The sequence below is a fragment of the Amphichorda felina genome (genome assembly GCF_050947745.1).
Source record: "Amphichorda felina strain 45539 chromosome Unknown scaffold_3, whole genome shotgun sequence".
In the NCBI taxonomy this organism is placed as follows: Eukaryota; Fungi; Ascomycota; class Sordariomycetes; order Hypocreales; family Bionectriaceae; genus Amphichorda; species Amphichorda felina.
Window position 1 is genome coordinate 1,383,830 of NW_028145047.1, and position 24,743 is coordinate 1,408,572.

At 55.6% G+C, this 24,743-nt stretch overlaps 10 protein-coding genes across 10 annotated transcripts; 5 read left to right on the forward strand and 5 right to left on the reverse strand.

Annotated features, from left to right (window-relative positions):
- Positions 1–1,246: 1,246 nt before the first annotated feature.
- ACO1O0_003120 (uncharacterized protein) lies at positions 1,247–2,227 on the forward strand (the record flags this gene model as incomplete). Its single annotated transcript, XM_083192579.1, has 1 exon — positions 1,247–2,227. One exon carries the CDS (start codon positions 1,247–1,249, stop codon positions 2,225–2,227), a length of 981 nt encoding a protein of 326 aa, XP_083051636.1.
- A 1,856-nt stretch (positions 2,228–4,083) lies between these two features.
- On the forward strand, positions 4,084–7,463 carry ACO1O0_003121 (uncharacterized protein; the record flags this gene model as incomplete). The annotated part of the gene is made up of 6 exons (XM_083192580.1): positions 4,084–4,382; positions 4,683–5,139; positions 5,194–5,623; positions 5,689–6,046; positions 6,081–6,308; positions 6,755–7,463. The coding sequence occupies 6 exons, from the start codon at positions 4,084–4,086 to the stop codon at positions 7,461–7,463; spliced, it is 2,481 nt and encodes an 826-aa protein (XP_083051637.1).
- Positions 7,464–7,837: 374 nt separating this feature from the next.
- ACO1O0_003122 (uncharacterized protein) lies at positions 7,838–8,295 on the reverse strand (the record flags this gene model as incomplete). The annotated part of the gene is made up of 2 exons (XM_083192581.1): positions 7,838–8,108; positions 8,180–8,295. 2 exons carry the CDS (start codon positions 8,293–8,295, stop codon positions 7,838–7,840), a joined length of 387 nt encoding a protein of 128 aa, XP_083051638.1.
- Positions 8,296–9,025: 730 nt separating this feature from the next.
- Positions 9,026–13,596, forward strand: ACO1O0_003123 (uncharacterized protein; the record flags this gene model as incomplete). The annotated part of the gene is made up of 2 exons (XM_083192582.1): positions 9,026–11,279; positions 11,330–13,596. 2 exons carry the CDS (start codon positions 9,026–9,028, stop codon positions 13,594–13,596), a joined length of 4,521 nt encoding a protein of 1,506 aa, XP_083051639.1.
- A 265-nt stretch (positions 13,597–13,861) lies between these two features.
- Positions 13,862–14,700, reverse strand: ACO1O0_003124 (DNA-binding protein; the record flags this gene model as incomplete). Its single annotated transcript, XM_083192583.1, has 2 exons — positions 13,862–14,062; positions 14,128–14,700. The coding sequence occupies 2 exons, from the start codon at positions 14,698–14,700 to the stop codon at positions 13,862–13,864; spliced, it is 774 nt and encodes a 257-aa protein (XP_083051640.1).
- A 1,274-nt stretch (positions 14,701–15,974) lies between these two features.
- Positions 15,975–17,879, reverse strand: ACO1O0_003125 (tryptophan synthase beta subunit-like PLP-dependent enzyme; the record flags this gene model as incomplete). The annotated part of the gene is made up of 7 exons (XM_083192584.1): positions 15,975–16,544; positions 16,599–16,959; positions 17,012–17,072; positions 17,130–17,220; positions 17,273–17,396; positions 17,448–17,640; positions 17,693–17,879. The coding sequence occupies 7 exons, from the start codon at positions 17,877–17,879 to the stop codon at positions 15,975–15,977; spliced, it is 1,587 nt and encodes a 528-aa protein (XP_083051641.1).
- Positions 17,880–19,868: 1,989 nt separating this feature from the next.
- ACO1O0_003126 (major facilitator superfamily domain-containing protein) lies at positions 19,869–21,115 on the forward strand (the record flags this gene model as incomplete). The annotated part of the gene is made up of 4 exons (XM_083192585.1): positions 19,869–20,088; positions 20,152–20,509; positions 20,695–20,748; positions 20,800–21,115. 4 exons carry the CDS (start codon positions 19,869–19,871, stop codon positions 21,113–21,115), a joined length of 948 nt encoding a protein of 315 aa, XP_083051642.1.
- A 338-nt stretch (positions 21,116–21,453) lies between these two features.
- On the forward strand, positions 21,454–22,709 carry ACO1O0_003127 (PI31 proteasome regulator N-terminal-domain-containing protein; the record flags this gene model as incomplete). The annotated part of the gene is made up of 3 exons (XM_083192586.1): positions 21,454–21,634; positions 21,699–22,007; positions 22,069–22,709. The coding sequence occupies 3 exons, from the start codon at positions 21,454–21,456 to the stop codon at positions 22,707–22,709; spliced, it is 1,131 nt and encodes a 376-aa protein (XP_083051643.1).
- Positions 22,710–23,006: 297 nt separating this feature from the next.
- Positions 23,007–23,516, reverse strand: ACO1O0_003128 (uncharacterized protein; the record flags this gene model as incomplete). The annotated part of the gene is made up of 1 exon (XM_083192587.1): positions 23,007–23,516. The coding sequence occupies one exon, from the start codon at positions 23,514–23,516 to the stop codon at positions 23,007–23,009; it is 510 nt and encodes a 169-aa protein (XP_083051644.1).
- A 317-nt stretch (positions 23,517–23,833) lies between these two features.
- On the reverse strand, positions 23,834–24,216 carry ACO1O0_003129 (uncharacterized protein; the record flags this gene model as incomplete). The annotated part of the gene is made up of 2 exons (XM_083192588.1): positions 23,834–24,132; positions 24,183–24,216. The coding sequence occupies 2 exons, from the start codon at positions 24,214–24,216 to the stop codon at positions 23,834–23,836; spliced, it is 333 nt and encodes a 110-aa protein (XP_083051645.1).
- Positions 24,217–24,743: the final 527 nt, after the last annotated feature.

Below are 24,743 nucleotides of genomic sequence, written 5' to 3' on the forward strand. Positions count from 1 at the left end.
GCGCGCCACATGCGACTGTTTAGCATATACAGAGTAAGAGCGCACTGTACGTAGACTGTTGGTAGTCGGCTGAAAGGCGATGAGCAGTCAGACAGTCAAACTTGCCCAGATGCCACCTCAACATTTGCGATCACCATGGCACGCGGCCGCTCCTCCAAATCGAGCACATTGGGCACGCGCCAAGAATCCTGTCCAATGAGGTCCAGAGGACCGGTTTTAGTCTTCAAGCGTTGTTAAATCGGGGAATACGGGTCCCGATGTCGCGGGCGACCCTTGAAGCAGTTGGGCTCTCGGGCTTGCCAACCTGAAAACCTGAAGTCTCAGCCCGATTTCATACAGCAAATCCCAAGATGGCCATATCCATAAGAATACCGACAAGGCTCTTCGAGGCCGCCGATGGGTTGAAGCCATTTGGCTTCAGCATTTGGCGGGAGATTAAGAGGGGGGCTACAGATTTGCAGATACGAAGAAGGGCGTCGAATCGACTCAAGTTAACTATTTGCGTACTAATGTACTTACCGGCCTGGCCGAACGTGCGGAGATAAGACGGGAGAGACGGGAAGAGAGAGACCGTGTTCGGTCCTCAGTTTGGGGTCAACGTGTCTCCGCCCATCACCTTCCTCGGTTCTGCCTCGGCAACGTCGATCGACTTTTCAACCCTTCATCACTACGTGCCCCATATACATCTAGCCTTTTAGACATGCAGACGCCTTCTGGAGCGCCTCCATCTGCTTGTTAGAACCACATCGAGTTGCGAGGTTGCATCTCCATCTCGCGCCATCCATGATCCGCCATTCCACCTCTTCCAGAGCCAAGACTCGCCGCGTTGATCAGAAGACATCGTAGCACTCACGCCCGTACCACTCGTGTAGATATCGGAAAATATGGTTTCTGGCCCGATATCACGTCAAAGGAGCAATGTTTCAGCGTACCATCTGCACCCGAAAAAGTGAAACGATAGGTATGAACCAAATGACGATAACTCCCAAGCTTAACCTATTCCGATTCTCCAGTCTTTGCCATGCTGAGTGTCTAGCAATGGCTTTGGTAGGAGCTGCATGTATGGCATCCAGCTGTCCCAACGGCGGATGCAGTCTTACTCAGCAGACGCGTCTTGACGAGATGCGCGTCCAGTTCCAGGGCTGCCTAAAATAACGGGTGGCTGATCTTTTAATCTCCGCACCAAAAGGCGGTGGCGTGCCGTCATCAACTTGAAAGCCCGCACAAACATCGAGCCGCTCGGAAAATGAGCGAGACTGTGCTATCGGTAGCCGACGACCCTGTTCGTCTTCAGATACCGGGCCGCAAGCCCCCCCTATCGCTTCTCGACATCCCACTGGAACTCCGGCTCGAGATATATCGCGAGCTCCTACTCGCAGGAGACTACATCCCCATATATTCCATTGAGGATCATTTATTCTTTCTCATCACCGGCAGCGATGACGATAACGGCCCAGAGGATGTATGGCCCCAGATTCTCGCCACATGCTCGCAAATAAACAGGGAGGGCACGCCCATCCTCTACGGGGAAAACAAATATCTTGCAGATCGATATGCTGATGGCGATCATGATTACCTGGAGGGGCGGTTATTCCTGCCGTTCCCACTCCTGAACCAGCACCACATCGCCGATGTCCGGCTATCGTACGGGTACAACTCAAACCCGGAGAACGCATTTGATTGGGACGGTGAGCTATGGGCTATGAGAGCTTTTCCATCACTGAAGACCCTCGTGGTGCACTTCCATATAGGCGGGTACTCGCGCTTCGACACGGAGGAAGTCTGGCTACGGGTCATGAGGTCGGCCGATCGCAAGCTGCTACCTCCGAAGCGGCTGCAGTGCGACCTAGGCATCTCCATGGCCGACAAGGACCATCAGGAGTGGTTCCAGTCCCGGAAGCGGAAGCTGGGATTCAGCCTCCACGAGAAGAAAAAGGCCCACTGTCAGGACATGATGGAGAGGGAGGGGCTTTTTCGCGACAGGCGGATAGCCTGGGATTTCTACATACACGCCTGGTCATGGATGACGCAACCTGGGTGCTCTATTCACTTCACGGTGGGAGACGCGACAGTTGCAGGACAGGACTGGAAGAATCAGGCGGTTCGTTGCTGGACAGTCGGAGAGGACGATACGTTGGAGGAGGCGGTTGATTCGGAGGAGACGGCTGAGTCGGAGGAGGCGGTTGAGCCGGAGGAGGCGGTTGCGTCGGAGGAAACTGTCGACTAACTAGGGGTAGGGGGTTGGTGATGTGATTCCCCCCCCTTTTTCCTCCCCCCCTTCCCCCCGGGGGGATGGCAGCCTGGATAAACTTGGAGCAGGTGCAGCATAGCCTGGACGATGTGAAGATACTATCTGAAACACGGTAAATATCCAATGGAATAGTATCAGCTGGCAGGGGGGGCCTAATTTGAGCTTCTCTTTAGCTTGGTGTCTGGGCCCATCAGAGGAGGACAGTGACATATCAGGATTTCCATTTTGGGAAAGCTTCGGCGGCCCATCGGCGGCAACAGGCGTCCCAGGCCGTCCCGACGCCATGCCTGGTGTCTCCGCCCCGGGCCCGGAACGGAGCTCTGGACTCTGTGTTCTACCAGATGCCGGCGTGCCGATGTGGATATGGGCGATTACTATATCTCCAATTTCTCGGTCGTCGATGGGAGCATGTGGCCCGGTGGGCAGGTACCTACGGGGATGGCGCGCTAGCTACGGAGTACAAAGCAAGCAATGCCAGAAACCGGCGTGGGGCATTTGCGCAATCGTATTTTTCCACTTCTTTCTGGCGATGATGAGGAGCCTGCACCCGTCGGGTGCAAGGAATCGGCGTTTGGTGAAAATGTGTTGGCGCATGATAATTGTTGGTAGCATCATTACCACATATGTTTGGGTGCAGTTGACCAGTCAGTCCAGTCCGCCCACACTACTGCTACATTATTAGGGGCGGGTTGCCGCTGTGCCGCGCACCTGCCTACCCACCTGTTAACCCACCTTCCTGCGAATCCTGTCCACCTGTGACCTGCCTGCCCGCCTTCATTCAAGGCCCCGTCCTTAAATCAACGTCGTCCCCGTTACATCCATCTCCTGCTCCTCCTCATCCATCGCTTGGCCTCGTCGCTTGGCCTCACCACCCGAAACTATCTATTTGGCACCGGCGATGGGTCCTGGACAGGAGCAGGCCAGACAGCGATCCGGTCCATGACGACGCTCACACAGTCACCCACCGGAATCCCCTGTCGCGGGCTCCCAGCTACGGTAGAATTCAATCCTGGCCAGCCGCCTCCCAGCCCTGCCAGCCTTCCCAAGCCTCTCAGCCTCCACCGGCGCCCGTATGTTGTCCAGACGGCCATGCAATCGTGATATACCGAATACGAGCCTGCGCTCGGTCTTTGCTGGCCCAGAAACATACAGCAATCATACCACCGCTCGCAGCGCCGGTCCAGGCCCCTGAGGTGGGCTGATCCCCCCGCACATCCATTCATCTCGAACCCACTCGACGTCTCCAACTCTCTATCTCAACACTTCTCAAGGTTAGAAGGTTAGATAAAAAGGCACGTGGCGTCAGGTGAGCCTACAATTCCATTGCCATCAATCTGTCGTCCCCGCCGGGCACATGAAAGCTGCGTCACTCATTCACTGTCCGCTACCCTGTGCATCCAAGCCAAGCCCCGAGGGGCCGGACAGTGTCACCAGCTGTCTGGCAGCCCATCTCCCGCCCGTCACTGAGAGCGGAATTCTCTCCAGCTCTGCGACTTGAATTCACTGTTCCGGTATTATGGGATTTATTGTAGTCTCGTGCGTGGAAGTCCTTTTAATTCTTGCATGCACACTTTCCACGCGCATCTAGTTAGGTCTCGACTGTTTTCGGACCTTGCCAGGCTGCGCACCCTTATCACTGGCATCCCAACGTCAAGCTTTACCATGTGATGTCTTCAACAGGTAACCAAAAGGATATTGGGGCTAACTCGATATATTCGGAAAAGCCCAATGAGAGGTTATCATCCCATCCAGGTCAAGAAGCATTCCCTCGGGCTAGGTGGCCTCGTGCTCTATCGTGGATCAGCCGGAGGCTTCGCATCGTCGCCTTTCGCATGGCACGAGGAACCCGCCGGGACAAGATGGCCCATCCACCGCATGACGATGCCAAGCTTTGCACAATCGAAGTGGCCGCCATGTTTCCAAACATTGCTCCGGACTACCTACGGAAAGTTGCTGCCCAGCACTCCTACGATGCCACCGCGACGATAAACCACATTGTGGACGAGGAAGAGGCCGGCCGTCCCTACGCCAAATCACCACAGTCTGCCAAAAAGAGAAAGCGAGACGAAGAATCTGACGACGACGATAGTGACGCCGAAGCCGACGAAGCCATGACTCAACTCAAGCACAAGTACGACAATCCGCGACGTAGGGCCATGGATGTAACGGAAGCCCATATCTCTCTCGCGTGAGTGTCCTCTGTACTTTACCATCTGTTGCAGTTTTGTACTATTCATTATTCCCTGTACAATTATTGGTCAATTCCGCCTCCCACCGCCTCTTACGGCTCGGCTTACCTGCCCACGGCTGGCTGATGGCTGAAGGCTATCATTATGGTGTATATGACACGCATGACTACAACAACATATACAGCTTCTCTTTAGGTCTCTTCTAATCATATAATGCTAACCATGCTGAGAAACCTCCATAGTACGAAGCTGATACTGCGAGATTTCCCCTTTGTCCCCGTCGAAAACATCCGGAATCTTTTGGGCCGGCATAACCATCTGCTCCTCCCCACGTACCTGGCCCTGGAAAGAATCATTTTCACATGGAACGACACTGAACAGAAGCCCTGGCGGATGAGATTCGAACAGAAGAATATCCCGCGCATATCGTCTCGTCACAGGCAAGAATTGGCTGCCATAATCGATCGCTTCAAGCAGAACACCCACGCTAAGCTCAGGGAGTTCTTTGAGGAACTGCAGGCCGCCCGGGCTATCCGAGCTTCAAGGGACCGAAAAAGATCAATGGAAAGGGAGATGGAGGAGGAGGAGAAGAGGATCGACAGGGAAGCCGAAGAAAGGGGCGAGGTGAGCGAATGCCAGTGTTGCTTTATCGACTACCCGGATCACCGGATGGTCCATTGCAATGGCGAAGAGGAGCATGTAAGCCCATCACAACTTCCCGTCGGTGTAATTCTCTGACCAGTAACTTCCCAGACCTTCTGCATCAAGTGTGCACGCATGAATGCTGAGACGGAAATCGGAATGTCCAGGTACGAGCTCCGCTGCATGTCTATGACAAGCTGCCTCGGCACCTTCACGCATGCACAACGCTCCAGGTTCTTGGACCAGAAGCTCACCGCCGCCCTGGACCGCATCGAGTGTGAAGCCATGCTGCGGCTGGCACAGCTGGAGAATCTTGAGAAATGCCCCGCGTGCGACTTTGCGGCCGAGTACCCCCCCGTTGAAGAGAACAAGGTGTTTGTGTGCATGGACCCAAAATGCGGCAAGATGACCTGCCGCCTCTGCCGCAAAGATTCCCACCTTCCCAAGACGTGTGCCGAAGCGGCCCTGGAGAACGGGTATTCGGCCAGGAGGGAGATCGAGGAGGCCATGTCGGAGGCCCTGATCCGCATGTGCAACAAGTGTAAGTTGGTGTTTTTCTGCGCCGACTCTGTCCGGAATCTTCCCAGATTGCTGAATATGTAGCAGGCCGGGTGCCATTCGTCAAAGAATACGGGTGCAACAAGATGACCTGCCCCCGAGTGGGGTGCAGAAACACCCAGTGCTACATCTGCTCCAAGTCTTGCGACTACAGCCACTTTGAGAATAGAGGCAATGGCCCGTCCCATTGCCCACTATATGACACCTTCGACCGTCACGACCAGGAGGTCAAGGCGGCCGAGGAAGCGGCGAAAAAGTCGGTCGTTGAGAAGAATCCAGAAGTCGACGAGGAGCGCCTCGCGATCAAGATGTCGGACAGAGTGACCGCCGATGACAGGGCCCGTCGGATACGCACTATCCGGCACAACCCAGATGGCTATAATCCCCTTCCAGAGCGAAGAGAGCGGTTCAGGGATAACATTGCTGCTGCCCGTTTGGAGGCCATGGCACTTCGACGAGGCGTCGCACCTCCACATGCTGAACGGGGCCAACGTGCTCCTCATTTGCGCTTTATGGACAGAGGACTTCGCCCTCCCTATCAACCACGGCAACGAGAGCAACAACCACCAGCACCAGCACCAGCACCAGCACCAGCACCAGCACCAGCACCAGCACCAGCACCAGCACCAGCACCAGCACCAGCACCAGCACCACAAACACCACCAGCAGTAGAAGCAGTACCACGAGCACCAGGGTCGGCGCCAGTGAAAGGAGCCGTACCGGTCGCCGCTGGAGTGCCGGCACCAGTAGTAGGACAGGGGCGTGCCCAAGGACCAGCCCAGGGGACAGCCGAGGGACAATTGCAAGGACTAGCACGAGCAAAAGAACGAGTGCGGGCACGACTTCGAGGGCGGGGAGAACAAGCCCTTAATGGGCAGTTTGATGAAAAGGAAGCCTTCGGGCCTACTATAGAGTGTGCTAGGGACCCGATACCCGTCCCCCACCAGGACTTCTGGCACTTTGGGGACTTTATGGTAGGCGGCCCGGCACCGAACGCTTGGGGAGGTGAGCAGAATGTATTTGGCGGTCCCGAATTCCCACCTTTTCTGGAATACCCCCCCGGGGTGGCCCAGCAAGCCCAGCCAATTCAGCCGTTCTATCCGCCAGACCACAGGCCTATCTGGCCTGGGTGGTTCCCGCCACAGCCTCAAGGACAAAATGACATTCCTCATCCCCTTGGATTAAACCACGCGGGCCCTCAGGGAGATCCATTTGCCGCGGCCCAGGCAAACATATACCAGCAACCGCAGAACGTTCAGGGTAGGCCAGGCAACAATGAGGGACAGGAGACAGGCGGTGCTCACTGGTCCCACCAACATGGCGCCGGTGCATACGCGGGCATCCAACTCCAGCCACAGGAATTGCCGTTTGGCCTCGGACATGAGGGGGCGCAAGGCGGTGGTGCTGGCGGACTGCTGGATGAAGTCGCAAGAGGCGCGGCCCCTACGCGGGAGCAGCGCCGGGTGTTCAACGCTCAAATGCACATGTACGTGAATGAGAACCAGAACATGGCCGCGGGCGGGATGCGCACGGCTGCGCAGCTGCACATTGGAGCGGCGACGCAGAGGATATCGGACTTCGTCCACAATAGGGGGGCTCGGCTCGTGCGGGGAGTAAGGGGACAGAACGGTGGACCTGCAGACGGGGCTGGTGGTGGTCAAGACGAAAGGGCGACTCGGAGAATGAACGAGTTCATTCCAGGTACGAATACACCATTCGTACCGGGAGCGAGGCGCCCAGACTTTGGATCCCCAGTGCAGGTTGGCGGTGGTGGTCAGAGAGGCGCTACCGGTGGGAATGTGAACGGCTCGAGAACGGCATAGGAGGAAGGGGTCCTCTTATGATGATGGGTCTCAACGTAAGAAGAGGGAGATATAGCGCTTGATTTCAACTCGTTCCCGCCATATGGGGATAAACTGCATGTGGGCATTATACAGGCGTTAGCGGGCGTGATGAGAGAAACTTTGCATTGTAATTAGAGTGGCATCTTTTGGTTTCTGCTATCGGTTCGGTACTGAACCGGGGAATCTCTGAATCTTGGTAATATCTGCCGAATCCATTGGGCGGGGGATCTAGCCATATGTTGCCTGTCGTATATCAGAAGTCGACGGGAAGAAGAACCCTATCATGAACTGTTCTCACCCAAGATCACCTCCTATAGATAAAATATGCACTTTTTGCCTGTGAGATATGTCGGCTACCTGTTCCTGCCGAACCGCTCATGCCATTTTCCCTTGGCGGAGGCAGGCTTCCCGTCGGGCCCACCGAGAGAAGCTTCGGAGACGGCCTGGAGCTCGACCGTCTCGTGGATGGTGGAAAAGGCTGCCAGCCCCAGTTCGGGCGTGGAAGAGTCGGGGGTGTGCGGCTTGAGCAGGATGAGGCCGTTGGAGGTGTTCTTCTGGCGGAGGGCGTAGATCTTGTTGGGGGTCCGGAGCAGGGCGGCCGTGTCGGAAGACTCGAGTGTCAGGCTGAATGTTGCCGTCAGTGAATGCTTTGGGAGTGCAGGTTCTTTTGGGGGGGGGGGGATATGGAGGCATACACCGGGGGTGCCTCGGACTCGAGGAGGGACTGGAGTTCCGGGGGGAGCTCGATGAGGCGGTAGCCGGCGTTGTCGGGGACATTATGGAGGGGGATGCCCTTCTCCTGGCTGGACATGTTGATTGCGGGATGGGGGGGGAAGGGCAGGTCGACTGCCTGCCGTGGCTCAGTGCATGGCGGTTGATGGTATGGTGGTTGATGTGTTTGGAGGTCGAGTATTATTCGCACGAAATCCTGTGACCTGGAGATGCCCCTCACTCTGTTTACTGGCAGTGGGGGAGAACGCCAAAGCGGGGTGGGCAGTGTGAAACCTTAAGGGCGACGCGTCTCAGAGCTCCAGTCCAGTGCTCAGACTCGCTCAGGCTTTGGAGTCTGAGCGCGTCTAAAAATGGATACACGGAACTCGGGGACCTGAGGTGGGGACGGGGGTTTCCTCCGAGAATGCCACGCCGCCTTGACCGCTTCCTGCGACCCCATGGCCACCAGGCCACCTCAGTTCTTGCGCCTGCAAATTTGCTCGCATCCTGTACATACTTTGCTGCTGCTTTTTTTTTTTTTTTTTTTTGTGTTTAAGTTTCAGCCATCGCTTGTTTGGTGACTCACGGATCCTTCGAGTGTAGCCCGCGAACAAGGTTCCCACGCTGCATGGATCAACCTAGTTGACGCGATCGCCAATGTTTACCTGCTGCGGGCGGCCCACTTGTTGACAACCACACCTCGATAGCATCACCTTGCGACAACAAATCCATCGCGCACGATCCGCTACCAAGAGACCATCATCCCCATCATCACCATCACCGCCTATTCGCACTCGAAGAGGCCATGAGACCCGTTATTTGACGCAACCATGGTTCGTGTCACGGAGGAGCTGGCGCTCTCGCCAGAGCACCTAGTCCTATACCACGTATCCGACCCTCTCCTCGGCCACCTCCCCATCCTCATCTTCCACGGGCCGTCCACGACGGCCAACTACACCCACAACAGCTCGCGCGTCCAGGTCCACGTCTTCACCCCGGCCGGCTTCCAGTCCTTCCCGCGCCTCACCATATCCCCCAACTCGCCCTTCTACAGCGTCGTCAACCACCTGCCGCGCGAGTTCCAGGGCGACGAGGTCTACCGCGGCCTGGCCCTTGGTCTCTGCAAGTACTTTTCCGAGCTGTCGGATGGCGTCAAGACATACCTGAGGAACCTGTACCCCACGAGGGGAAGGCGGCCTGGCAGCGGGCCCACCCTCTTTGGGGACCAGCATGCTGCGGACCTCGTCAAGTCGGTGACCAAGTGCGAAAGGGTCGCGGATGTTATTGCCGCGCTTCAAGAGGCGCTGCAGACCCAGCATTTGAGCCATGTGGACCTCGACTTGGTCCTGCCACCTGGCGCTGTCGTCCCCCTCCAACCAGCCGACTTGGAGGAGGTACCCGACGATGAGGACGACATCCTCGACCCCACGCTGCGCCAGTATGGAGGCTACACCCCCTTGGTTAAAGTGTTTGGGGAGCCCGTCTTTCTGCCGACGAGCAGACTCCGCCGCGCCCCATCAAAACCGACCTCGATAAATCGAAGCCGGTCATTCACAAGGAACCAAAAGGTCGAGCTTCGGATGAAACTGGTGGAACTGGTGGAGACGGAAGAGCGCTACGTTCAGAAGGTACGCGACCTCGTCGACCAGATCGCCAAAGATTTCCGTGAGAGCGCCAAGAATCGTAATCCATCCAGCCTCAGCCCGTCCGAGGAGGAGTTGGAGAAGCTATTTCCAACTTCGGCGGACGGGATCCTCAATGTCAACTCTGCTTTCATGGCAGAGCTGCGCAAGGTCATGGACGATACCGAAGAGGAGGCTAGGCAGGACATGGAGTCGTCAACGGTTGTCCTGACGGGCTCCAAGCTTGGTCCCTCGCCTCGGGGGGCCAAAGACCCCAGCGGCGCGCTCGCCATGGCGCGGTTATTTTTGGAGTGGTTCCCGAAATTTACGGAATGCTATCAGGACTACATCAAGGCTAGTCAGCACTTCCCAACTCTGCTCAACTCCTTCCTCGATCAGCAGTCGAGCTTTAGGCAGAGAGTGACCCAGAGGGGTGAGCAGACGATTCGATCCATCCTCATTGAACCTGTCCAGCGCCTTCCCCGGTACAGCCTGCTCATTGACCAGATTGTTGGCTGTCTTCCCATGACGCATCCCGCCCTGCAGCCGATGCTGAAAGCAAGGGACATCATTACCAACATTTGCTCCATGGACGAGCCCCTACCTGACAAGCCACATGTTGCCAATCGACTTCGAAATATGGTTGAGTCGTGGCCGATGGATCTTGAGCCCCAGGGGCGACTCATTGGATCGGCCGACTTTGTCGAACTCCAACCCCCTTATCAGACCGATGTGAACCAGGCCGACAAGTCTGGCGTGTTCCTCCTCTTCTCTGACTGCATCGTGGTTCTGAAGAAGATGGGCGGCACCATGACTGGGCGGGACCTTATCCGGGAGATCGACAAGCCGTCCGCCGCCGGGCTACTGATTTCCATGACCAACGCCGCCGGCGGGCCGGCTACATACGAATTTGTCTTCACTGGTTATTATGACCTGGCAGACGTGCGATTCACAGAATCAGCCGATGGTGGCCTGGTCTGGATGACATCAACTCAAGATATGAAGGGTGCCCATGCGGGAGAGCATCGGATCAGCAAGTCCCCCACTTCCCGCTGCTTTATCCTTATCGAGTTCTTGGAGGGCAAAGTAGCCAAGTGGGATGAAGACATTGTTAAGGCTAGAGTGGAGGCGCGGTTCTCCGAGAAGGAGCGCGAAGACCCTTGCTGGACACTTCGATCGACACGCATGCCCGATAGCAATCTGGGGTTGCACGCTGCAGTGTTTCAAGAGGGCGCTGATCAGCTCATCGAGGGCCGGCGGGAGCCTGCCCCTATCCGCGTGGTGGTCGATCATGAAAAGGGAACTAAGGGAGCACCTGTGGGGCACTACGGCGTGGAAATTGTTGTGGATGTCAAGAGCAATGACATGAAGCGGGTCACGATGATCACTGTTGGCCTAAACGGGAAGCAGTTTCAGGACGATATTGCGGTTGAGGACTTCCTACCTACACTATCGCGACGAGGTGAGCAATCCGACTACACACACTACCCGACCGTACTGACTTTGAAGTAGTGATCCAGCTACTTAGCTCCCAGTTCAACGTGTCCAACTCTCACTTGACGGCGCCTATGGTGTCTTACTACTCGAAGATCCTCCGCAACCTACCACTTTCCACTCGAACAGAAAAGACACGGTCTTTCTTGGCCTCGTCGCCTGTTAAACTCCTCTCGAGCATCTGGTCAGGGGGATCGTCGTCCAATAACACCCCTGACACATCTAGTCCGAAGCATCAGCGCCAGGTTCCGTCAATCACCCGCAACAACAGCCAGCATTCTTTCCTCAACTCCTTGGGCTCATTGAGGGGCAAGGACGACCGTATTGCGACTGAGGAGATCAGGCCAGAGAACCCTCTTGTGCGATTGGAACAGACATTTATAGGATATGTGGCTGCTCTTCAATCTCGCAGAGGAGCAATCATTGGCCGATCGCTGCTCAGCCGGACCCTTGCGGATGAGCTCTCAGTCAACGATCTATACAACAAACTCCTCGAGAGCCCATATGACTTTGATCCCTCTTCCGACGTCAGCACCGAGATCATCTTTGTGGCTTTTGAGAAGTTCCTGCGGATTGCCTGGACGGAGCATATGGGGCCCGTCATGACCATGCAGTCGCTCGATACGCTGTTAGAACGGCTGAATAAGAGAGTGCCGGGCGATTTTGCGGACTTTGTCAACTTCTTGTTTGGCGACATGGCGCCCCAAAATCGGAGAGCCTTCACATCGCTCATCAGACTGCTGGCCGATCTCCTCGATGGTTGCGGTAATGATAGCGATCGTGGGGCGCTGACGCTTGCCTTTGCCGAGCTCCTGGTGGAGGACGGAACTGCACACAACTATATCAACTTGCTAGATCGGCTAGTTGAGGATAGCGATCGGATTTTTGAGGAGCCCGGCTTGAACCACAGTTTCAACCTAGGCAGCGAAGCCTTTGCATCGATCAATTCAGCCATTAGGGGAGGCAAATCCTACACTCCGTCGCTCACCTCCAACACGTCCTCGCTGCGGCGGAAATTCGGCTTCGATACCCTCTTACGGCAGAACAGTAAAGACGAGCGCTCGTCTGTCTGGCGGACGCTGAGCAAGCACCGAAACCCCGCTACGGGCGAGACTCTAGTCTTTGCGAAGCCACCATCCCTTGGCCGTAGCGAATCCCTGGATGACGGCCTGGTGCCGAAGAAGATGCCTCGACGCCCAGGGTCACGAGATCGGCCGCCAATAGCTGGTGCGTTCGACGAGGGCTCGCGGCCGACGAGCTCGCATCGCATGGATTTCCCATTAGACACCATTGGGGAGCCTGCAAATGAGCCAGCGGGCTCCAAGACGCCCAGGAGGAAGCGCCGTAGCTCACTGTCTGATCTCAAGAGTCTTATGGCGGCCGCTTCACTGGGCCCTGACGAGCCCCTGCAACCCCTTCAAGTCACGAAACAGACCTCGGAAAAGTTCAACTCCACCCCCAAGAGTCCGGCACGCTCGAGAATACCTATCAGCCCTAACGTAGCCCACGTTCTCAGTACGCCAAAACAGAAGGAGAATGTACTAGCAGACCCTTTCCAACCCATTCCGCTCGAGGCAGAGCCGGCCAAGAAAGGCTCGCCGACCAGGCTAGAGTCTCCAATCAAGAGGCGCGGGCATTCCAAGACACTGTCAACATCCAACATCCCAACGTTGAAGCCCTCCAGGCCAGCTACATCAGGGGCAGATTCGCCGACCCGTCCTCCCAACAACCCCTTCAGATCTGGCAACGCGAAACTGCGCCTCCAATCGCCCCAGAAACTGCGTGAGCGGCTCCAGACGGAGAAGAAGGCGGTGGATGAGATTGACGCGTCCCTGCGATCAGAGCTTTCCAAGATCGGCGAGGAAATGGCGCGCGTTAACAACGCCAGCCTCTCGAGCTCCCAGAGCGTGGATCTCCGGCGACTGACGACGTCGATCAGGGCGCTCGAGGAGCGTATACCGTCGACGATGCAAGAGCTCGGTGACAAGCAGGCTGCGATACAGCGGGATATGGACACGACGGTCAAGGCCTCCGAGGCCAAGGTCAAGGCTATCGACCAGCTTTACAAGGAGGCCGTGGCGGAGAATGAGCTCCTCTACGAGAAGTTCAACGGTGAACTGGGCAGGATTGTCAAGGCCCTCAAGGGCAAGGGCAAGGAAGACAAGGAGGAGTTAATTGAGAAGCTCAAGGAACAGGGAGAGGAGACGGCGCGGATGAAGAAGGAGAACGCGAGGCTGAAGCGCGAGATGGTGAGCCTGCGGGCAGCGCTGAAGGGTACGGAGTAAGTGATGTCGTCCTTGGCACGGCTCGTTTGGGCGCATGCCAGGCGTCTTCTGGGTCCCACGGCGGCGAGGCGCTTGGCGAGGGCATTGGTTGTTCGGTTTCGGGATATGGCTGCTTTCTTGTACGGCAAGATGTATACTATGTGCTGGCTGGGCTGGTGGTTATAAGCATGGGTAGATATTTGGTTGGCAAAGGGGCAGGCGTCTCTGGAAGATAGCACTGGTAATGAACATGACGCGTTATGACGATGCACTGGCAGCATTCTGGCTATGGCCCCGTTGATGGCTGCTTGGAGTCGTCAACTTCGGGCTTTGGCTGCTCAACCCAGCACTCGAAGAACAGTGGCCCAGCCTGAACCGAACGTATCGGTGTAGCCTGGGTACTGGTGACGGCAAGTGGCTCTTTCCGGGCGTCCCCTTTCGACGGCGGTTGAAGATCCGGTTGCGAAGGGATCCATTCTTGGGGGTGCTGGAGGATGTAAGCACCAACACATATGGGGGGCGTGCAAGGGCACGATGGCCAGCAAAACATACCCCAATAGGGGCCGAGGCCTCGTCGCGCAGCTCTACGGCGAGAGTGAAGGTGCACCCCTCGGGGAGGCGGGGCATCTTCTCGGCGGCGTAGGCGAGCCTCCGCAGGGCACCCCTCAGGGCCTCGTTCACGTCGGTCCAGTTGACCTGCTGGTCGTCCTCGGCGTCGCCGGCACCGGCACCGGCTATGTTGCCGCCGCCGTCCTCATCCCTGCTACCCCAGTCCGGGAACCGCGCGACGTCGAACACCCACCTCTCGAGGACGGCGAAGGCGCGGGTCGGCGCGTGGACGGCAAGGACGACGCGGTGGACGGCGGCGCGCTGCACCTGGGCGGCTACGGCGGCGACGGCGTCGGAGACCCAGGTGCAGACGCCCGGGTGGCGGGACTGGTGGACGGGGAGGTTGTAGGCGCGGGCGGTGAGGAAGGTCTCCGGGGCGTAGAGGTTGCGATGGTAGAGGAGGGAGTGGATGGCGAGGGTGAGGAAGGTGGCGAAGGATGAGAGGAGCGGCGAGGCCTGGGAGGCGGGCATGGACAGGGTTGGCCCGTCCTCAGGGTGGTGGGCGTCGTCCGGCATGGTATGAGGTGAAATGAGATGAGATGAGATGGGTGGTGGTTAGTGATAAGTCTGATGACGTGTTTGAGTGAGATGAGATGAGCGTGGACGCGTCGAGAGGGTGCGCGAAGTCACGTGGTCTAATTTGGCGAGCCCGTTAATGACGTACCTAGGCAGTTCAATCATCATCTCTGGAGGCCTTTACAGCATTCGGTCTACCGTCTTTGGTTTGTCCCATGGGGTAGGCGCATTTGGGCTCCAGAGAGACATCCTACGCATACCTCCAACACTCCGCTACTTCCCTGGAGATGGATGTGGAGTACTGGTGATTGAAGCGACTTTCCTTCTCGTCGTACGCTCATGGCCTTTTTAATACTGAACAAATATAAGGAGTACATGTCGTCTTATTCCCCATCGTCCAAGTTATTTGCGGGGTGCCGTGGTCCTGACCTCTGGCACCGTCGGAGCATTGCACTCAGCTCTATCCGTATTATTATTATTATTTTGTCTGGTGTGGAATCAGGTGGAATTTATCTGGCCTAATTAGGCAGATACGCTCAATTACGACACGATGGCAATGATTACAACCGCCCTCGACGATCGTACGATCTAAGGACCCCTGACTATTGTTATAATGATCGGATTATCAATCCGATCATTAAGACTGTTAAAGGGATGCATACGATCGCACTAAGGCCTCGAAAGCTACGTACGACCAATGAAATATAAATAGGGCGCATTCAATCGTATCTCTTTTATAGAAAATAAAGGCCATTTTTAATCCATTCTATGCATCCATTACTCCGTACATGAGCTGCTATTGTTCTACCCCGTACAATACCTGGCTTGAGATGGCTATAGTACTAGTGAGTGCCTTCGTGATCGGGGCGAGGTCAGTTGATCCGATCAATAGTTGCATTGGATATGTAGGAGCCTTGGTAGGCACGAACAAATACAAGCGTGTGAGCTTGTATAATCGAGTGAAAATGGAGGTCAAGCAAGTATCAAGCTAGTGGTGGCGATTTCGATAATACTTGGTATACGGCTATCACATGTCGGGCGTAAGCAGTCCAATTCCAGGCATCACCGTGCGGGAGTCGAGCGTCCAGATACCTATCTACCAGTTCTCAGAAATATTCAAAGCTTAGCTACAGTCTTAGATGTTATTATAGCATAGATCAGTCGGATGCCCGGAGGTAGCCAGCTAGGTCCATTGCCATCTTATACCAAGCTACCAACGTTTATTCTCGGGGTATTTTCAAATTCATACCTATTCATGATTCCTCTCTTCATACTCAAACTGCCTGGGCAGTCACAGAAATGGGCATCGACAAGCCCTTAATCACCTCTAGGGCATTTGCGCCTTGCTGCTCATCCCCCGCGCAAAATGCGCCGTCAGACTGTTCTCTCAGCATCCTCAGCGCCTTGAACCCGCCCTTGACGCTGTCGGCCTCGCATCCCTTTGCACGCAGAACACTGGTCGCTACCCGGGCGCTATCGCCGTCGTAGCAGAGAAGCAGAAGCCGCTTGCCGGCGATAAGGTCCTCAACGTCCCTGTCAGGGGCCCTGAAGAAATTCTCCAGTCTCGTCCACAGGGCGTCGAGCACCTGCGGGTCTGAGAACGGGCTCGGGGTGCCTTCGTGGACGAATGGCATGTTGACGGAACCGGGGAGCTGGAAGTCTTGGAAGTGGAGCGGCTGCCGGACATCGATGATGGCCGTGTCGGCTTGGGGCGTCACTTTGGAGGTAACGGGGGCCACCTCGTGTACCAGTGCATCGTCCAGCTTGTAGAACTGGCGGATCGCGTCTGCCGCTTCCTTCTCCCACCTGTCGTCATATCGGTGCAGGTCGACCTTTGTCAGGTGCTGCGATCTCTGTTAGTCTAATCTCGAATTTGATTCCTCCACCACTACACTAACTTCGTTATGAATCTGTGGGAAATACTTATCTCCCAGCTTATCAAAGTACTCATTGATGTACTGGTATGGCAGATCGCAGCAGAGAAAGACGCAGTGAACCTCGCCATTCTCCCTGGCTAGCTCTGCCAGGGATCCATCGGCCTTGCGAGTCTCGAGAAACTGGTACAGGCCCTGGAGATTGAAGCCCGAGGACGGGCCGCAGACAATACCCTGCCGGCACAAGTCGAGTGACAGTGAGAAGGAGGTGTGCGAACCCACTTCTTCGATGTGGTCTACCGACGACTTCCAAGGAAACTCCACAGGCGCAAGCAGCGCCTGGGAGCGAGGGCCGGGAACACGATCGCCGGGTGCTGTGCACACGCTGCGAAAGAATTAGTCTTTATTTCTCATACCTTCAGTCTGGATTCACATACCCAACGCGGTACACACTTGGCTTGGCGTCCTTGAAGTAGGTTCCCAGGCCAGTCATGGTTCCTGTTATCCTTGGTCAGCGCCCAGACGACCATGACGAATCTTGGAAAAGATGTTTACCTGAGGTGCCCATCCCCGCGCAGATCAAGTTAATCTCGGGCAGCTGCTTGAGGATCTGTGGTCCAGTCCACCGGATGTGAGATTTCCAGTTCTGGAACCAAGTCAGCAAGCCTGTTAGCAAGGCGCTTGTGATGAACACCAACGTTGTCATTCTCGTATTGGTTAGGGTTGACGACCGATTCAGACTCCTTTGCAATTCTTTCGGCCGCTTTGATGCCTCCGCGGTCATCGTCGGGCTCTGGTTGTGAGGGTCCGCCAAACAGAGTTCTGTTCAATGTTACAAGTGTCTCTCTCCCAAAAGAAGTATCAAAAACTCACATATCAAGTCCAAAGAACTGCATCAGACGGAGCTTTGCCATGCTCGTCTTGTTGCTCAAGTACGCTCGGACATCGGGGAGGTCATAGAAAACCCGAGCAACCAGCGACATGGATATGACGGTCGAGCCGGAGCTGTACTCAACAATCGTTTCGGTTGTTCCCGGTTTCACGCTCTTCTCCAGGAGATTCATAGCTGGGACATATCAGCTGCTGTGACTGTCGCAGAAAGTCAGGGCTTAACTCACCGGGCATGGACTTGACGTTGTTGGCCGGGTGCATCGACATCATCTTGGCATATATGCGCACACCATCTCGCCGGTATGGGTTGAGACAGTCAGGGATCTCAACCAAGGGTAGTGGAGGGGAAGCGTCAGGGTCGAAGTAGCTGCGGACGGAATCCGGACCTCTGTACACGTTGAGATGGTTGGCCATGATGTTGACTAAAGTCAAAGTTTTAACTTGAAGCGCCAGTTGACAACAGTCCTCGAGTGTCCAACTCTCAAGGTTGCAGGTGAGAGAATAGTTCGAGGGCTGGATACAACATTCGGCCGTTAATGGCTTGGAGCAGCGCACCCTTCTTATGTGATTCTAGTCTCAATTCTAGGTACCATACACAACTGGCGACGAAGAGCACGTTTGTGACACCATACATGGACCTCTCGCACCGATCTACATGCACTTAATTTCTTCTCACGTTGCATCTGGAATTCCGATGCCCGCACGCCTTTGGGAGCTGAATCCGGCCTCCGAGGAGATAATCTCTCAATCCTGAATGCGGAATATTCGCTCTGGCCCCCTCACGGTCTGGGTGTGTTGATATTGATTCCAGAGCCAGTTTGAGTTTTTTTTCTTTGACACTGATCGTCACTTCTTCCGGCCAGCGTTAGAAGATGTCTTAAGACAGATAATAGCGATAGTAGGCCATCAAGGTTGTTGCGACAAGGATCCGTCGGGAAGAGACATTCACCTTGTCCTCCTTGGGCCCCATCTGCCACCCTGATGACCCTGATGGTCGAGGGATGGGCATCGTGCTGCAGGGATCTGTCGCCCTTGGTGACATCTCCCCTGTCAATAACTTGACATGTCACCTAGCCGTGCGTCCTTTTGCGCTGGTTTGCGCTGGTTTGAGCCTCTCAAGGTACGGCCCTCGTCCCGGATCGACGCTACTGCATGGTGTGCAGAACTGAGTTCTTCATAGCGCATCGGCATTTGAGGAGAGCGGCCCGCCCAATGATGGTGGGACGGGGGCCTTCTTCATCACGATCTTTTCTTTCTCCTTGTGTCGCAGGACATCAAGGTCCTCACGGTTCTACGACGTTTGACCGCTTGGTTAGCCTGCACCTTTTCTAAACGGCTACACGTGCAGGGCGTCAACGCTCCTACATATTGCCTTGAAATATTGCCAGCTGTTGTGCTGGGTTCCTCTGAAAGTTAATCTGTACCTGAATCAGCAAGCACACAGAGTTGCACGCCATCGACGCCATGCAGCCGTTGGTAGGTACGGGCATACAAGCCCACGTTAGCCAGGAGCCACAGAATCCTCAAGGACAGGTAGAGAAGCCAGGCTCGAGCGAGACCATCGTTGACGGCAGTTTGCCCGGAGGTTCCAAACCACATGAGTTCAATGAGCAGACCAATTATGTGCCAAAGAGGACTATTATCACGGTGAGGCCCTCGTCTTAGCGTCTTCAGGATGTGCGAAGCTGACTCCGCCAGATCTTCCTCGCATGTGCAGGCGTCGATCTGCTGGCTCTCATTGACCAAACGACGCTTGCTGCCAGTTTGTACATTATCGGGAGTGCCTTGGGATCTACAGACCAGGTGTCGTGGATAGCGGGTGGCTATTTCATGTAAGACTCGTGGCATCATTTAGGACCGGGTGTGGCAACTGACTGACGACCTTAGAACGTCGACTGTTGGCCAACTGTTATACGGGAGGCTATCGGACATTTGGTCGCGCAAGGGCGTTCTCTTGACCGGCCTGGCAATTTTCTTCATTGGATCTTTGGCGTCATCACTGGCTAGGTCGGTGCTGCAGCTGACCATCTTCCGTGCCTTCACTGGTGTTGGCGGCGGTGGGTTGATGACAGTCGCCCAGCTAATAGTTAGCGACGTTGTTCCTCTGAGAGAACGAGGAAAATACCAGGGCATTCTTGTGAGTTTAGCTAATCCTGCTCTATATTCTTCTCCTGACTGTGTGCCTGGAGGGTGCCGTAGTAGCCCTAGCGAACGGTATTGGACCAGTCATTGGCGGTGCCATCTCGTCCAAGTCAGAGGACTCGTGGCGCTGGATCTTCCGCATGAATATGCCGCTCACACTACTCACTACCACGGGAGTGATATTCTTTATGCCGCTGAGGAAGGTTGAAGGAGACTGGCGAATGTGAGTCTTTGCTAGTTCCAACTTCCAGGTGGTTCACCATGCTGAACATAGGTGCCAGGAAGCTGAAAGCTGTCGATTTTACCGGCATCATCCTCGCCCTGGCCGGAACAACGATACTGATGCTGGGTCTCACGTGGGGAGGGGGAGAATATCCATGGAACTCGACCCACGTCATTGCAACTCTAGTGGTGGGCTTCGTTGTCTGTGTTGGGTTTGTCCTGTGGGAGTGGAAAGGTCCACGATACCCATTGGTCCCACGTATGTTACCCTCCTCAGGCCAACGAATCCGTTTCCTATCACGGCTCTCTGACGTGGGACCAGTTCACATCTTCAAGTCGAGAATTGTCAACGGGGCTTGCATCACCATGGCCATCAACGGATGGAACTTCGTCATGCAGGTCTACTACATCCCGTCATTCTACCAGCTCGTGTACGAGTACTCAGCAACAAGGGCTGGTGCAATGCTTCTACCCATCACACTAGTCCAAACAGCGAGTAGCACCCTCTCCGGGCTCGTGGTGCATTGGGTTGGACGGTACCGCGAGTGCATCCTCTTCGGGTGGGTCTGCTGGGCCGTCGGCTTAGGCCTCATGTCGACTCTCGATGAGAAAACTGGAATTGGAAAACAGATCGGGTATTCTCTGCTCATCGGAGTGGGGGTTGGCAACACATTGCAGCCGTAAGTCTTTGGGAGGCGCCTGTCCCTAGCCATGATGCAGCGCTAACGCAAGACTCAAGAGCGTTGATCGCCGTCCAAGCGGGCGTTGAGAGACGCGACATGGCTGTCGTCACGTCGTTCCGAAAGTAGGTTTCGCAACCCCCATCAAGGTCTTCGACTCGTCGCCCTAGCTAACAAATCACCAGCTTCGTGAGGAACCTGGGGTCCACCCTTGGGCTTGCCATATGCGGAACAATCATGTAAGTCAAAGTCCCATATTTGCGACAGGCAAAATCTCATGCTGATGGCAGCAATAATGTGCTGGCGGGCTCCCTATCATCGCTCGATATCGGGGATGAAGCTTCGGGGACGCTCCTGGGCAACCCGCAGTCCTACCTGGGCACAGTCCCCAAGACCGAAGCTGATAGAATTCGGAGCATCCTGATCCCAGCGTACAGAAAGGGATTCCGAGTGATATTTATTGTGGGTTCGGCGCTGTGCGCTCTTGCCTTTGTCGTTGCATTTCTCATGATGCCTCAAGTCGAGCTATCTCGGCCGGACGATGCGAAGCTGAAGGAGGAGGGGCGCAAGGCGTATAGGGACAAGAAGGGCGAGAGCGCAGCGTAGATGGGAGACATGAATTCATGGTACAGAAGAGAATGATTGGAGGGGAGGCTCGATCTAGAGATATGTTGCGGTGATAGTATATGGGTCAGAGTTGCTGCCCAAAGCAAAATCCCATGACTGCCATTTGATGTGGTCGCTGTTTCTTCCTGTGGGTTGGGTTGGCCCAGATGAGGACCCATATAAGGCTCCCACCTTCTGTGTGGGGAGGCAACCAAACCATGACGCCACCCCCAGCTACTCCAACGTCGAATTACTTCACAACTTCAACTTGCCACCTGCATTCATGCTTGTCGCCACTGCATCTGCCATCAGTGCCCATCAATAATCCCACAGCCAACATGTCGAGACTGGGTCCCAGCGCCATGGTCAGCCGCATGGCTTCAGCCCTGCCCAACCACCAGAAAGGCGACGACGGGTCCGATCTTGCCAGCTCCTACGAGGTCATCGCATTGCTCATCCACTCGTACCTCGAGGCCATCGGGTTCAGGCTCGTCGGTTTCGATGAGGGCAAACCTCTGCGTACCCTACCCCCAGGTCTCCCCAACTCATTTCGGGGCAGCTCATGCTAACCGTCTGTCTCCAGCTAAAACGTATACCTTCCCGCGCCTCCCCCCCCAGTGGAACGATGGCTTTGGCTCGCTCAGCTTCGCCTACACGCACAAGCAGTCTTCCATGACCTTCGTCTTCCGCGTGGACCGCCTGGGCAGCAAGGTCGAGGTCCGCGGCCTAGCGCTTGGCGATGAGAAGATCTACCGCTTCGAAAAGGCTGTGGGGGACGTTATCAATAACAGCAACTTACCCGTCCGCATCACCATGACACACGGCGGCGAGTACCGGGGCGATCTGGAGGAGAAGCTGTGCAAGGTCTTTGTATCGGAGGAGGCTATCGCCAGTTCGTCTGCGATCACCCTTGGCTCTAGCTCTACATTGTGACTAATCTTTTTTCTTCCCAGGTGTGCTCCGCGAACTCAAGGTCAACATTGTCCAGAAGCTCGTTCCGAAGCTCCAGTGCGATGGGTACATTGAAGAAGCCGAAGCCGAAGCTAACGCATGGACCGAACGCCGCGCACAGGAGGCACGGGATCCTCGTCGTCCATTTGCCGGACCGCGTCAACCCAACGCTCCACTCAACCCTATGGGTCCGCTTCCGCTTCCCGAGATGGCTCGTCCCCGACCTGCCCCCGTCGGCGACTTCTCACCACCAGGCTTCGAGGATGAGCACCAGATGCAGGGTCTTGCGGGACAAAGGCAGCCTTGGTTCGGCGGTACCTCGCCGTACAACATCGGGCATGACGACTTGAACCCCCCGGGTCTGGGGCCCCAAGATCCGCTGAGAGGTTCTTTTGTGGGAGGAGGCGGTCTACCTCGCCCTGGCGCCTCGGGTATGCACCCCACGTTTGACGACCCGCTCTTCGGGGGGCTGGGTAGCGGAGACCCCAGAGCATCTGGCGACGGATACAACCCGCAGGCACCACCGGGAGCTAGATGGGATCCGACGGGACCGGGTGGTAACCCAAGGTTCCCGGGGTCGGGGCGCGGTCAGGGCGGCGGGTTTGGTGGGTTTGGAGGTGGGTTTGGCGGCGACATCATCTGATGAAAAGCAGTCTGTCTGGTTTATGAGCGCATGACTTTTGATGAACGATGGTATGAATTGCTCGGGATGATTGGACGAAACAGGATGGTTTACAGGAACGGTGATGTGTACTAGTAGGCTGGCTACTGTGTATTTTATGTTTGAGAGGGGCGTTTAGCAGGTTAACAGCCTATGATTCAACTGCATGCAATCATTCGATTCACTGCGAAGTAAGGCCCCTGTTGGACCACTTTGCTTGGTACCATGTACCCAAACTTGAACACAAAGCTTTCAACTCACCCCGCCCATTCACCATGATCACAACTGCTTGGCCGACCGCACCAATCCGTCCAACCAGTCCTGATGCCCGTTCAGCATGGGGTTCGGTTTTGTAGCAGCAAGCTGGGCCGCCGGCTTTCCAATCTGGGATTCCTGTGTCAAGATCCGAACGACCCCCCATTCCAACTTCTCGACAATCCAGGCGTGGTAGACATCAAGGGCCGTGTCCTCGTCCCCGTTCTGCGTTGCTCTCCAGGCCAGCCGCCCCGGGGTTGTCTCGGTCGGGGCAACGGACTCGCGCACCTCGGCTGCCAAGGGCGGGAAGCCGAACGTCGAGAAGCTGAACTTGTCTCCCTTCTCGAGGATAGGACCGGACGCCGGCGGGGTGATGCGGCTGACATTGTCGTAGTACGACTCCCACTTGGAGATGTCGGCCAGGAGCTGCCAGACTTGGTCGACGGTGATGCCCTTGACGATGACCTCGTTGGAAACGAAGTTGTCGGTCGTCCCGGGGAGGAACTCTTGAGGCCAGATTATGTGAGAGGGCATGTTGAAGCAGGGTTCAAATAGAGTGGGATGTGAGACAACCGCGAAATTGAAATTCCATCCAAGATACGTTGTTCTGCTTTACGAACTTGCTTTTTTAAGTTCCGTGCTATGCTAGTAACGGATGGATAAGGATGTCAGCGAGAGTAATCACGTCACTTCCAAATCATACCTGAGTAAGCCATTTCACTCGATTAATGTAGGACACTTAAGTACCACCAAGTTGAATGTTTTCATATGCATTTCTAATCAATGTTATGTATTCGTTGTCGCTCTGCATGTCACAGTACATGACAGCAGCGGCTGCACCCACCCCCTAATCACCATGCCAGCTCGCCCTCAAGGACCGTCTCGCCAGGTTCAATCATGGCGTTCTCCTCCAGCGTCTCGGAAACCTTCATGTAGATCATCTTCCTTGTCTTGGCATGGACGCTCTCTAGGGCATCCTCGATCTGCGACGCAGGGTTGCCCACGACGTGCGTCTTGTAGGAGGGAGCTCCCTGGTCAACCTCGACCACAATGGCCTGGGTTCCCTCGAGGTGGTTGTACTGCCCAATCATGACGAGGGCGGTGATGACCTGGAACTTCTTTTCGGGCCCGTGGAGGAACGCCATGTTCTCTGTGGGACATTAGCAACGGGTACGTGAAGGGAAGCCGTGCCATGCTCACCCAGGATTTGCTTGCGCAGCGTTTCGGCGGCCATGGTGAGTGGATGAGAAGATCTGAGTCTGTAGATTGGTGTAAATAGTAGATGGCTAAGATATGGTCAGAAAGTCGTGCATTATCTCGGGATGATACGACTTTAAATAGGTCATCATCACCGCCAATATAGACGGTCATACTGGTATTATCCCAAAGGCATTGAATTCTGCCTCTCATAATTCCCCCGATTCCTCAGTCAGCCTGGTCAGCCTGGGTAGACTTATGATCAATACGAGTTTTACGAGATTTCCGTTTTACCAACGCGCGCGCAGGAGTCGACATATCATAGCATCTTTTGGTTGGTTCATGCATGGCCATGCAGGGTCCCCCAGGAATTCCGGAACACCAAGCCCACCAGCGCGCCGCAGCTGAGCTTCATGTCAGCCTTGTAGGGCCATGTTTGATAGGAAATGCACCCCAAAGACGAGGGTATCGGCAACAGTCTTCCGGGAACGACTACACATTACTAGTAATACCATGTAAGTCAGGGCGGTGAGTCGGTGAGCCCAGGAGGTGGTCCAGGGTAGC